A 13,548-nucleotide genomic window follows, 5' to 3' on the forward strand; every position below is an offset into this window, starting at 1 on the left:
ACGTCATATTTTCATGTACATTTCTCATCTGTTTTATCTATGCCGAGTATCTCATATCTCAGCATAAATTGCCAGAGAGGGCTCCGTATATCTATGGTGCATTCCTGTACAGAGACAGTGACGTTGCACTGGTCTCTGCATCCCAAAAGGATTCGGACAGGTCTCTGACAAGCACAAGCCATTTCGCTAATCAAGGATTCCCTTGGCAGTGGGACACCTTTGGTCCATGGCAAAACATAGAACTGTAATAATGATCCATGAACTGCACGGTGCTGCACTCTCAGAACTCATTCTATAGCTGTGGCACTACCTGATGGGTCTGAATTGTCTCATCAAATAAGTAGTCTTTTTTTACATTCTTCCTTGGTGCCACGTTCTTCGCTTTACATAGTTACGAACAGGACCACGGATTGGACCATATGGCCACTCTAACCATCAACGTGTCCCCATTATCACCAGTCCTAATGCACACTTGTAGGAAAACAGGTTTTTTGCAGGTTTTACCAAAAGTTTTGCCCCCATTTGGACTACAGGCTGCTGTTTATGACTCTGAAATTGCTCTGGAGCCTGCTAAACAGGTCCCAGGGCCAGTGTTCTTTCCCTAAACACGATGTAGCAAATTGGTACTCCCAATTGAAAAGGACTTTAACTCCCTTATAAGTCTATAGTAAAGTGGTACCAATGGTACACGCGTCTGAAGCACTATTTGTGCCACCCCAAGTAAACAGATGACAGCAGGTCTGCCATTGCAGACTGCAGGCACAGTGCAAACTGCTCCAACTCTTCTTTGCCTTTACCATGTATTGTAAGGTCAAACCACTATCTTTAATATATGCCAGTCACCCCTAAGGTAGGCCTCTTCAGCCCAGGAGGCAGGGGTGCGCTATATTAAAGGCGTGGACATATATATGCCAGTTTATATGTCCCTGTATACTATATACTTATAGTAGTCCATGAAGGACTACTATAAGGGTTCAGAGATTCGTAGGATTACATGGGCTGGCACCTGGGCACACTCGAGGTTGCCAGCGACATTATGGTACCGCCAAAAATGGTCATGTTTGGTATTAAACAACATACCTCCTTACCCCTGACAGGATTCCTGTGTCAAGGTTGATGTGGCATGCACCCAGTTGACTTCCTTAGTTGACCCCCATGGTTGCCCCAGCATTTCCTGCAGCTGCCACCGCCCAGACAGTGATCTAACCTCTTGCCAGGCAATGTGAACGCTCCCAGGAATCTGAAGCAAAGTCCTGGTCGAGGAGGTGACACCTCACTCCCTGACAGAATGACTAGTGAAGTGGCACATCAAGGTGGTGAGCTTTCAAAACATTCACAGTCTCTGATATGCACGCAGGCTGACTCCCAAAGGAGGAAGCTGCTCACCCCCTTCCCACAGGCACATTTGCACCCGGGCAGGCATGAGAATTATTTAGTCAGAGGGCATACACCCCCAGAAGGCTAGCCACACCCCTAGGGTGGGCTACCTGATTTGTACAGCCAAGAAGTTTCTGTCATTTTTAGAAGTGGCAGGATAGAGGATTCTGGGTATTAAAGGTGATACACATCCCCAGATGTGGTCACCTCAGGGGCAGATTAGCCATTGGCTACTTGCACCCACACCCCTAACACCCCTAAGTCTAGGATTTATGGGACACCTCTGACACCAGAACCTCCGATATGTGAAGCAAACAACAAAGGACAAAGAAGAGACCAGAGTCTGCAGCAACAGGACCTACACAAACGGTCCAGTTACCACCCCCTTTATCTCGATGCAGCATTAGGAGGAAACCATGCAACACCTACTACCAACCACGGCAGTGGCCCATTGTCTACCTTTTGCATTCGTTTTTTTCCCAAGCACTGTCTAAGCAGTAAATTCTGATCTTCCGCGGATCCCACTTCAGCACCAAAGACAGCCAGGGCAACTCTGCACCCGGGACTCTTGGGCGAGATCAAATTTAACTGACTGTTGTGACTTGGTCCGGGGACCTGTAGCACCTTACCCCTCCATGGATTCCACGTATCTCGACTTCCAATTGACCGATTGTCCTTGCTCCAGAAGTAGAAATCTGTTCACATTCTGCCTTTTATTTTGAATAGCTTAGATAAGGCCACACTGTGTGGTAGCAATCAAATGAGTCCATGGCACATAAGACAGTGGTTCTCTGAAAAACATAGCATATATTTTTCAGAATGGGACTTTAATTCTGTAACAGAAATATATCACATGCAACAACCATCTTCTACGTTTAAACTGGTCAGAGGACCTAAATGTGTCCTCTGGGTAAAGTTCTCCCAGTTTAATAAGCTCCATCAGTGTCAGCTGTGTCTGGGCTTTTCTCTCCATAATATCTGCAAATGATTGGTTGTTTTCTGGGTTAGAATTTCCTATGAGTGTAGATTATTTAAGCCATCAAACTTTGTTATTTATGCCTGGCCCATGTTGTGCAAGCAGGTGTGTTAATCATTGTGCTGGGTCTCAGAAGAGCAGTGGACATTGCAGTCTTCAACAGAAGGGGGTCTATTGTATCAGCTTCAATCCCTAAATGTAGAGAACGGGAATCTAAACATGTTTTGCCTGCACTATTGAGTAGTAATGCTCCATATCAGGAATAGAGAATCTTTCCTTTGTATAGAGAAGAGTCACCGAATCCCAACTCGGATGAGATTATTTGCCATCTTATACAAATTTTTATTCATATTATTTGGATGTTTTTAAATGATGATTTATTTTTTGGGATTGGTATATTAGTGAAGAGATACAGCACCATGGGAAGGCACAGCATTTTTGATAACTGCTGTCTGCAACTAATGTTAAAGGGAAGGCTTGCCATCTAGTAGCTGCCTCATAGATTGTAGTAATCACAGGACTTAAGCTCTCCCAAATTATAGTTTCTGCTTCGTGATGTGTACTAATATTTAGGTATCTTACCAATTCCTAGCCTCATTGTATTGGGAATTCCAGTTGTGGTTTAGTTGTGCATGGAGGAGAGATGATTTGTTCCCATGTATTTCTAGCCCAGAAAATAGGCCAAATGTCATAATTTCCCCAACCATTTGAATCACATCATCAATGGATTTCATTTAAATATCATAATTTAATTAGCATATTGTGCACCAGATACCATTTATTCACGTGCCTCCAATGGTGTGCTGCTCTCTTGGGGCACATGCCAAGGGTACCACTGCGATTGCAAATTAAGGTGGCGAAAGAGCACTCCCTTCATTAGTGCTCCTTGCAAGGTAAATAATAAGCAAGAGGTTAGCATTGATCTTTAATCGGGGTCTAGAGTTAATATAGACCTAACCAACCCCTCCCCCAGTCCTGCCTTCTCAACAAGAGAACATGTACTCTCATTCTAGTGTATTGGACAGCCTTTTTGGCGTGAAGTAGCTGGTTTATCTTGGTCATTTTGTTGTGTCAGTGAAAAGAAAGTGTGAGGATTATCTAATGTCAACTGGTCTGGTATAAATTCAGCCTGCTACGGTATCTGGTAATACTAATCCCTGCATATATTGCATTAGCCAGGCTGTTCTCACTTTGGCCAAAATGTTTGTATCCATAATAATTAGTGAAATCGACCCGAATAAGGCACGCTTAGTGGGGAACTTACCTGGCTTAAGTATAACAGTAATGATGGCCCTCCTCAGTGTGGTGGGGAATGGGAAGTGCAAAACTGACATGCCTTCACATAAACCGCAAGTAGGCGATGTGCAAGAAGGTCAGCATACCCCTTGTCGATTGACTTTCATCTGGGGCTCATTTAGAGGTTCTCTCTCGTGTGGAATCTAGCCAATTTAGGGTGAGTCTTCCAAGATATTCAGTTAATCTGCTGCTATAAATGTCTTTCTTTGCTCATGTAGTATTTGGTAAATATATGGAGAATCACCAGTGTTGCCCCACGTTTTTATCCATCTCCCCTTCCAGCTTTGTTATCTTATGAACTGCCCTTTTAGTATTCAAGATTCTACCCAGTGTCCAGTTGGGCGCTGCCCCCCTCCTTATTTCTTGGCCGCCCCTTATTTACCAAGAAATGGTCTGCTTCTTCCTTGGATGCATGCAGCTTTTTGTAATTTTGCCCTAATGTATGAGTGTTAGTATATTCCTCCTCCTGATGTTTTGGAGCTCTTGCTCCAGACTCTTGAGTGGTATGTGTTGCTTTCAGCACTCCAGTTTGTTTGGAAATGCATACGCTTAAAAGCCTCCAAAAGCATAGCTGAAGTAGGTGCTGTATCCTCATAACTCTAAAGTATTTCATAATGTCTGAATCACTTCTTCCTTAAATACTGCATCTGAAAGCACATTGGTTACAAAACTTTGTCACAATCTTCTAATGCTATATAGAAAGTGGAGTGTAATCGTGGAATGTTAATGATCTGTGAACAGCTAGGAAGCTGCTGAGTGTGTGAGAGAAGCATATATGTATTTGTTACCCCAGAAACCAATTGCCTCCAATAGACACATATCACAAAATACCATAGACACATATCGAGACATTGAAGTTTTACAGTCCTTGGGGCAGCTCAGCAAAAACTGCCAACCAGGGGAATGGCATTGCTGACTAAATGTTTAGCATGGCGGTACCTTAGCACAGACCACAATAACAGATGTCTTAGTGCTAGAATAACCAGTGATTTTGGTGTCTTGACCATATGCAACACACATGGATTGCTGATTAGTTTCATCAGAAGCTTCTCCTAGAATTGGTCACTTGGATAAGTCTCTTGGTTATCTGTGACTTTAGAAGTTAATGATCCATGCCTATTTTGACCCTACTACCTCCAGAGGTGCCTTTTGGACGGACATTATTGTTCAGCTCTTCATCATAATAAGGCTCAATATGGGCTGATAGATTGTTGGTGTCATTTATATCCTAATCGACCCAGATTCACATATTACTCTATTCCCCATAAAACATATTCACACATTTATGTGTTTTTTAGTTGCGCAGAACCTTTGTTTTAAGCCAGCTGTTTCCAAGAATAATTTTGGATCATAATTCAGTGGTTGTAAATATCCGACTTATTTTACAGTGTTTCAATGAAATTTCACAGATGAAAATTTGATAGAAACCTTCATTCCAACCTGGACTATCAAATACACATGTCTAAAACTATTCTGGACTATGTGGATCTTAACAGACATTCAGCTACCCCCTGCATGGCATAGTACTGCCTAAGTGCAGTAATTAGTGGTTTAACTCTTACATTTCCCACCTTAGAACATCTATTCTTACTCTGTAAATTGACAAAGACAAAATAATTTCCCTCTCTTTTTGTAAAAAAATGATTTATAAAAAAATGAACACAAAATGCTGCTTTAAAATAAATTATGGGACAAATTTCCTCATAAGACTACTCTGTATTTCCTTACTTGATTTAAGAATAGTGAAAATGTGGCAAAAATGTATCTTTGAAACTTAAGGAGCAAGCTATCTGCAATTATATTGATGTTATACGAGAGTCACATGTGTTAGAAGTTCAGGGTAGGGCTGATAATATCACAACCTTTTCTGAGTACTACTCTGAACTTCATCAAGTTCATTGGGTAACTACTTCCAAGCCGATGTTCACTTCTTCAGAGCCAATACATTTTCCTTGTGTGACTAATAGCCAGCATATTTTACTGGAAACAACAATTATGAAATCATAAATTATAAACGCTATCAAAAACTTTCTGTATGATAACGCTTCAGACCAGCATTTTATTCCCTCCGAGCTTTATAAAATATTTTCACTAGTTATTATACTATTTTTGCTACACTTTTTTAGCTTTTTTTCAAAATGGCTTCACTCTTTGCCCACGCATAGAGACAAATAATGTTAGATTCCTTAAAAAGGACAGATAGCCTAAAGACTCTGGGTCTTATCATCCTATTTCACTGATAGACTATGATTCTAAGTTTTATATAACTTTTTTGGCCCATAGACTTTCACCCAGGGTAAATGAATGAGCGGATTCAGCACAGCATGATTTTCTTTCATCACATGATACTACTCACTATACATACAAATTTGGCTGTAGCTGACTTTGATATAACTACGATCACTGGCCAGTCAGTAGGTATGATTCTGCTGGACACTGAAAAGACATTCAGCAGTGTGTTCTGACCCTTCCTTTGGTTGGTCTTAATTACATCAAGCTTTGGTCTTTTTTCTTAAAAAGGATCCAATCTCTTTATCATGGACCCGCAGCCATATCATGTGTATCTGGATTGTGACTTCTAAATAATTCTTAATATAGGTTGGGCCCCGCCAGGGATGTCCTTAACCCTCTCTGCTGTTCGCCTGCCTTGAACAATATTTGAAGGCCCTAAGTGATTCTATTAGCATTCCCTCATTAAAGATTGATAAAACCCTTCTTAAATATAGCTGCTTATGCAGATAATATGGCCCATTGTATTAACAATTCTGTTACAGATCTTTTATACATAGAGCACAAGACCACTCCACTATGTCATGGTTTCTGGATATCCTCTCACTAGAAATGAAACCCATATTTTGTTTAATGGTGTAGTCAACAGTATTGATCCTCTGTATGTTCCCTTGGGTATTTACTTTGGCGTTTGAATTTTCATTTGAATCATGCTAAATCATAATTGTTGTTTCCAGCCTCTACAAATGTGGATGCGCAGTGTGTGTACCTCGCCCTCCTACAGACACTGCTCATCCACCACACCAGAGGATGATCCCTCTCCCACCTCGCTGACAAATCCTGGAACGCCCTTCCCATCCACCTTCAAACATCACCCTTCTTGGCGGTCTTCAGAAAGGGACTCAAGACCTGGCTTTTCGACTGAGATCCTCAGCCCAGCGCCTGGATACCCTCAGGGGTGATAAGTCATGCTATATAAGCAGGCTTATCATGTTGATCTCGTATCTCATCCTGACTTTTTTGATTCATCATATATCACAGGTTTACACTTTAAAGAATGAGCCGTCTATTCCCATGTATGGTCAGCAATTCCCCAAAAGTTCCAGATTAACACAATACGCTTATCTCTGGTAGATTCTATCGCTCCCTGGCTTTTCACATGATATATATGTGTACTTCAATGATCTACCTCTTCACTCCAAGATATAGGTCAACTCCTAGATGACTCCACTTTTCACTCTTTCACCAGGCTTGCTCTCATACACACACATCTAAAAACTGGATTCTTTAAGTATTTGCTGATGCATCTTTTTTATGAAAACCCCAGATTTCAACCTCAATCATGCACTTTATCCCTATCTGGAACAACTTTTATTCAAAACATATAAAGGCCAAATTGACCATACTTCCCAGATATTTCAGAAGAGACAGCCAGATAATCTACAATACTTGACCAATCACTGGACTGATAGAATTGCAGAACACTTATCTAGCTGCTGTGCACCAAAAAGGCAATTAAGGGTTCCTTGTATAATTAGTGGCATGTGACATCCTTTTTTGCTACTAATGTCATGCAGTTCTGGGAAATGTAGGTTTGGAATGGTTTGGGTTTTTAATCGCTGCTGACTGGAGAATATAGTGGAAAGAAAACATAATCAGCACCTTTCATTCCTGGCATCAAACTCTAAAAATAGTATTGTGCCCCTTGGCTGTCTTGGCCTCCACACTGTAGACTGATGTTGTCCAAAACGATGCTCAGGTCATGAGTTTCTTTTCAATAACGTACATCCTTTGTCTCCAGTTTGATTACTATCCCCAACATAGCATTAATGTTAGATAATGACACTGTTAGATTCACTTCAGCTTTGCCTTTATTGGAGAGTGAAAAAGAGTTATGGATGTTGCCATATTTTGGGCACTACCCCTTTATTTTTATTTTTGTATTCTTTATTTTGCAACAAAAGCCACAGTGTTATAAAGCCATGCACAAACACATGGTGAGGATGATACCAAAGCATAGTACAGTAAAGTGATTGCAGTTTAGAGCAGCCCATGATATACCAGCCATTGCCCCACCCCATGGTATGCCCGTGATAGTTGGACCGTTTCTTCTTGGTTGGTGCACCAGTTCATTGCTCACTCACAGAGAACGAAGGGAGGAGGAAGCGCTGCCTTCCAGAATTTTACAATGTCTTGTTTGGCTAGCACAGTTCCAGTCCCCACCAGGGTTTTCTCCCCGACCATGTCCCTGATCCCTTCTGTGACTCCTAAAAGTGCAACTGCAGGGGAGATAACTAGTGGCCTCCCAGTTGCTCTAGATAGTGTAGTAAAAGATTGTGTTAGTCTTGGGTGATCCAGGGGCATTCTCATACCTGGTAGGAAATGTGCGCTTGTGGTTCCGGACAGCGCCTACATGTCAGTACTACTAGTGTACCCATGTGCCACAGTCTGAATGGTGTAAGGTACGTCATGTTGAAGAAGTTACGTTTGATAAGTCTGAGTCTCGAGCAGATGACTAGTACCCCTGGATGTCATGTGGTCATCCCTCCAGTCTGAGTCGTCTTGGGGACTTAGCCATTCCTCCCACTGGGAGCACAACTGTATCAACAGGTCTGGGGCGTTAAGTATAAGGATTTTGTAGATCTGAGAGATGCCCTTTCCTTCAATAGGGCCATTTAGGATTTAGAATCCAAGAAGGCTTTATTTAATCAGAGACGGTCCAGAGGAATTTGCAGTAGTTTTTTATGGTGTGGCGAAGCTGTAGCAGCACAATGAAAGACAAGCTCGAAATGTTTGTTTAGCCCAATGAAACTCCTCAAATGTGTGCCATAATAGGATGGAGTAAACTTCGTTGACCTGGCAACCAATTTTAGAAATAACCGCCAATGTATTTCTTAAGCATTGGCAGGAACCACCATCCACCTGTTCCTGGCAGTGCTGTTTAAAGTTTGGTATATGGCTCAGTCAACATGACCGCCGTCCATCAAACGTTTTTTTTCTTTAAATTCCAAAGCGGGATTTTCTTTTTGAAAATAGAAATGAAAATGCTCCCCTCATCATGGAAGTTATCTCCCTTGGTGAGGGGAGCATTTAACAGTTTTCACTGCCTCTTTCTGACAGGCTTTTTTGGCTGCAGTGAAAACTGGCCTCTATGTCCGCTCATCTAATTTAGGTGGGCAGACATAGAGGTCAGCCTCTTCGGCCCATACTCCGTTGGCCTGTCAGTGGGATGTAACCATGGCGGAGACGGAGTAGTCTTCACCATGGTTACAACTAAGGTCCACCCGCTTCTAAATCTGGCAGGCGGACCTTTATGTTGGCAGTGGTACCCTTAACACCAACATATAAATCTGGCCCTAAGTTTATTTGAAAGTTTGGTTAAAAGTAGGATTATGACAATAAGATTTAGCTCGCCTACTCCATGTATGCGGAGTTCGATATTTGGTTCTGGCTTTATTTAGCAAAATCAGTTCAGTTTGGGAGTTGTAGTCTTCATGTACTTCAGTTAACTGATACATATTATGACCAGCATTTGTAAGTACATTGTTGAGTGCTGGATGCTGTGTGTGTTGTAGCTGAAGTCAAACCTAATTTTCTTATGTTGGTACTAAAGAAATTGAGATTCTTATTTGCACAGCTACATCTGAGAAGCCAAGCATGCAGTGCTCATGCAGAGAGCACTACTTTGTTACCAATAGGTAATCGCTCGAAGGATGAAAAAGATTGATGAGGCAAGGAGGCTGAAGTATTCCATTACCTAGTGCAGGTGACTTCTCCGATGAGAGGCCAGGGACTGACGCCATTCTTTCTTGTGCTTCAAATTTGTTTTCGCCAGCAAAATATCTAAGGTTTGAGAGGACTAAAAGCCAGCATCAAGGCATTTATCATTCCCTCATTCTGTTCATTCAACTTCCTCTTCCTCTTTGTGCTTGCTTATGTGCTGTCTGACTGTATGTTTGTCTCTGAGAGCCTCTGTGTTTTTTATTTATTTACATTACTACCTGAATATTCCTGTTTAGCCCTGGCATTCCTCTGATAGCCTTCCAAACAATCATTCCCTGATTCCTGACACTCTTTTCTGCCACCACCTTGCCTAATTTATGCAGCCTTTTCCCTGCTGCTGTTTTTCTTTCCTGCTTTTCAACTAAACCCCTAAGGTTTGCTCAGACTACTGTTCCTCCTTTTAGAATATCATTCCATTCACAAGGCTCCATCCTCATTCATTCTCTTGTTTCCTCCTTTTAACTTTTCATTCAGGTCTTTGAGAAGGCCTGAAGGCAGCATAAAGAACTATGCAAAAAAGCAACCAACCAGAACAAGCTAATGTCTCTTGCTCAATCTGAATGAATGACTGTGTGTCAGGTGGTCTCCATCTCCGGAGATATATGTGTAAATGTGCATGATGTCTGATTGTAGACTCTTCGCTAAACATGCCAGGGTGTAGAAGTGCAAGTCTGTGTGTCCACAAGTGTATTTATGTATGTTGTGGTCTTCACCTTTGCATAAATTGGTTAGCTAGCTGAATGTGTTCCTGGAAGTTGTACATGTATGTGCACTGATTGGTGTTGTCAGTGCTTGACAATCTAACTTTTAGATGTAATTTCCTACTTCTTAATTTGTCATGTAATAGGAAAATAAGGATAATAAGGAAATAAATAAATAGTACGGGAATAAATAAATAAGGAAATAAAGATATTCCATTTTTTAATAGGTGGAGGAGCTAATGCATACTCATAAAATAGAAGTAGCAAATGTCAAACTGGAAGCCGCTAAGAGTAAGAGTGAAAGTGACAGAGAGAAGGAAAAGATTCAAACTGAATTGGAAGGTAACATTTCTATTATGCATTGTAACCGTGTAAGATAAATTTGTATATTTTCAAGATGTTAATAACTTTCTCTAGTTGTGTTTGTGATGCACAGGTATGTATGCTATTCGCTGGAAGCTTAAAAGAATATATGAATATCATATAAGACAACCTTATGAGCAAAACAGTGTTGCAGTTGTAAATTAAACTGACAATTGCAGTATATTGGATTTAGGGCTGTAATTTTCAAATTCAAATTTCACAGAATCCGAATTTGAGTATTTTCCTATTCTAAATCTTACTTGCTAAGGGTACTTGTGGTAGCATTACTGTCCTTAAGATAGCTACAAGGGAGCATTCCTTGCAATATGGTGAACTTTCATATAGCCTTAAATTGAAAATAAAATTCAAATATTCACAGTGATGTTTTATGCCTATCCTGTACACTTAAATGCTAAACATGGGAACAGTGGGCATTAAAGGTACCAACACACCCCCAAGGTTTTGAACTGTAGGAAAATAGATTGTATCAATGGCACAATAATTGTATGTTCAAGGCATTTGATTTGTAGATCATATACTTGTGCATAGATCGCCATCTGGTGTTGGGCTCGGATGTATGCACGTTATTTTAGTCTTGGAAGAAGTCTTTGACAGTGTGCATGGGCGTTGCCTCCATCTTCAGATAGTTTTTTTCCAACATCGGCTTCGGATGTGAGTTGCTGCGCTCCGGGTCGGTGTTGTTTTCGAACCCCCTTCGACGCGCACTCCCCACCACTCGACGGTATTGTCGCGATCGCGTTCCCTTCTCGACGCGTATCTTAGGAAAATATAAAAACCTCTATCTTCGATGCGGACTGTTGGGCCTATCCGCGCCGGCCACGAGGGTATAGAGGCAACAATGGTAAAGGAAGAGGTCGCGGTAATAATACCCGCAACTCCCCTACCACCAAGCAGTAACTTCCCTTCACTTCCCCCTGATCATCCTACTCCTGTCGGGGGTCGTATCTCAGAGTTCCTACCTGTCTAGAATTCTATCACAACAGACAAGTTGGTAAGACAATTATCCAGCATGGTTCTTGCCTGGAACTCACCTCCACTCCCCCAAATATCCCTCTCAGACAATGTCCAATGTCCTTGGAACATCTAACTCTTCTCAAACAAGAGGTTCTCTCTCTATTACAAAAACATGCAATAGGACCAGTCCCCTTGCCTCACCAAGGCACAGGGGTTTACTCCCTCTATTTTCTAATTCCAAAAAAAGACTATTCTCTCAGGCCAATACTGGACCTCAGACCGTTAAACCTATACATTCAGTCAGATCACTTCCACAGGGTCACTCTCCAATAGGTGCTCCCACTGCTTCAACAAGGTGACTTTCTCTCCACTCTAGATTTAAAGGGCGCCTACTTTCATATTGCCATTCACCCCGCTCACAGGAAATATCTCAGGTTTGTAGTAGACGGGCAACACTACCAATTCAAAGTCCTCCAGTTCGGGGTGACTACAGCACCCAGTCTTAACCTAGTACCTTGCAGTAGTGGCGGCTCACTTACGAAGACAACATATTCACGTGTTCCCTTATCTGGACGACTGGCTCATAAAATAAAAGTGACACAGCAGCTGTGTGCAACAGACACGCACAAGACAATACAGCTGCTTCACAACTTGGGAATCACGTTGAACCTCACCAAATCCCACCTCCAACCATCCAGCACACAACAATATCTAGGAGCCACAATAGACACTTCAAAAGCTCTATCATACCCCAACCCACTCAGGAGAAGCAGTATGCAAGCTCTAATACAAAAATGTCAGCCTCCGCACTCATTAGCAGCTCGAGTGTTCATGTAGCTAATCGGGATGATGGCTTCTTGCATGCTCATCGTCCCTTATGCAAGATTCCAAATGCGTCCCTTACACAAGGGTTTGGCACGTCAGTGGAACCAGACTCAAGGCCAGCTAACAGATCTGGTGTTGGTGGGCAGCCGCACACATCGCTCTCTGCAGTGGTAAAACACACAAAACCGTTCTTTGACCCGGTTCCACAGATAGTGCTAACAACAGATGCATTGCTCACCGGCTGGGGAGCTCACCTTCAGAACCATACCAATCAGGGCATGTGGACCCTTCAGAAAAACAATTCCACATAAATTACCTGGAATTGTTGGCAATTATTCTAGTGTTAAAATCTTTTCAACTCCATCTGGTAGGCAAAGCTGTCCTGGTCCGTACAGACAACATGACAGCAATGTACTACATGCAGAAACAGAGGGGGGCGGGGGGGGCACACTCTCTGCAGCTTTCACACCTAACTCAAAGCATATGGAGATGGGCCATTCTGCAAAACATATATCTCCTTGTAGAACACCTCCCAGGAGTACACAATCAAATTGCAGATCTGCTCAGTCGGTAAAGACAGCAGCATCACAAATGGGAACTTCATCCTCAAGTTCTTCTTCCATTCTTTCACATGTGGGGACACCCAGAAATTGATCTGTTCGCCACACACCAAAACGCAAAATGCCCAAGCTTCGCGTCCAGGTATCCACACCTATTGTCCAAAGGCAATGCGCTATGGATGAACGAGTCAGGCAAATTTGCTTACGATTTTCTGCCTCTCCCGCTCATTACGTTAATGGTTCGGAAACTCAAACAGCATTCCCTCACAATGGTCGTGGTTGCTCCAATATGGGCCCGTCAACCATGGTTCACAACCCTCTTGGAACTTTCAGTAGTTCAGCATCAAAAGCTACACCTCTCACCCAAGCTTCTTACTCAGAACCATGGAGAGATAAGGCATCCAGATCCCAGTCAACTCAACCTTGCGATCTGGCATCTGAAGTCTTAGAGTTTGGCTACCTC

At 42.2% G+C, this 13,548-nt stretch overlaps 1 protein-coding gene across 1 annotated transcript in view; it reads left to right on the forward strand.

The window, feature by feature from the left end:
• Positions 1-13,548, forward strand: part of CEP83 (centrosomal protein 83) — a 198,308-nt gene that overhangs the window by 101,662 nt on the left and 83,098 nt on the right. Inside the window, exon 8 of the mRNA XM_078675995.1 lies at positions 10,590-10,704. Within this exon, the coding sequence (XP_078532121.1) occupies positions 10,590-10,704 (115 nt within the window). The remainder of the gene's footprint in view (positions 1-10,589; positions 10,705-13,548) is intronic.

This window comes from Lissotriton helveticus, chromosome 1_1 (assembly GCF_964261635.1).
Source record: "Lissotriton helveticus chromosome 1_1, aLisHel1.1, whole genome shotgun sequence".
NCBI lineage: Eukaryota > Metazoa > Chordata > Amphibia > Caudata > Salamandridae > Lissotriton > Lissotriton helveticus.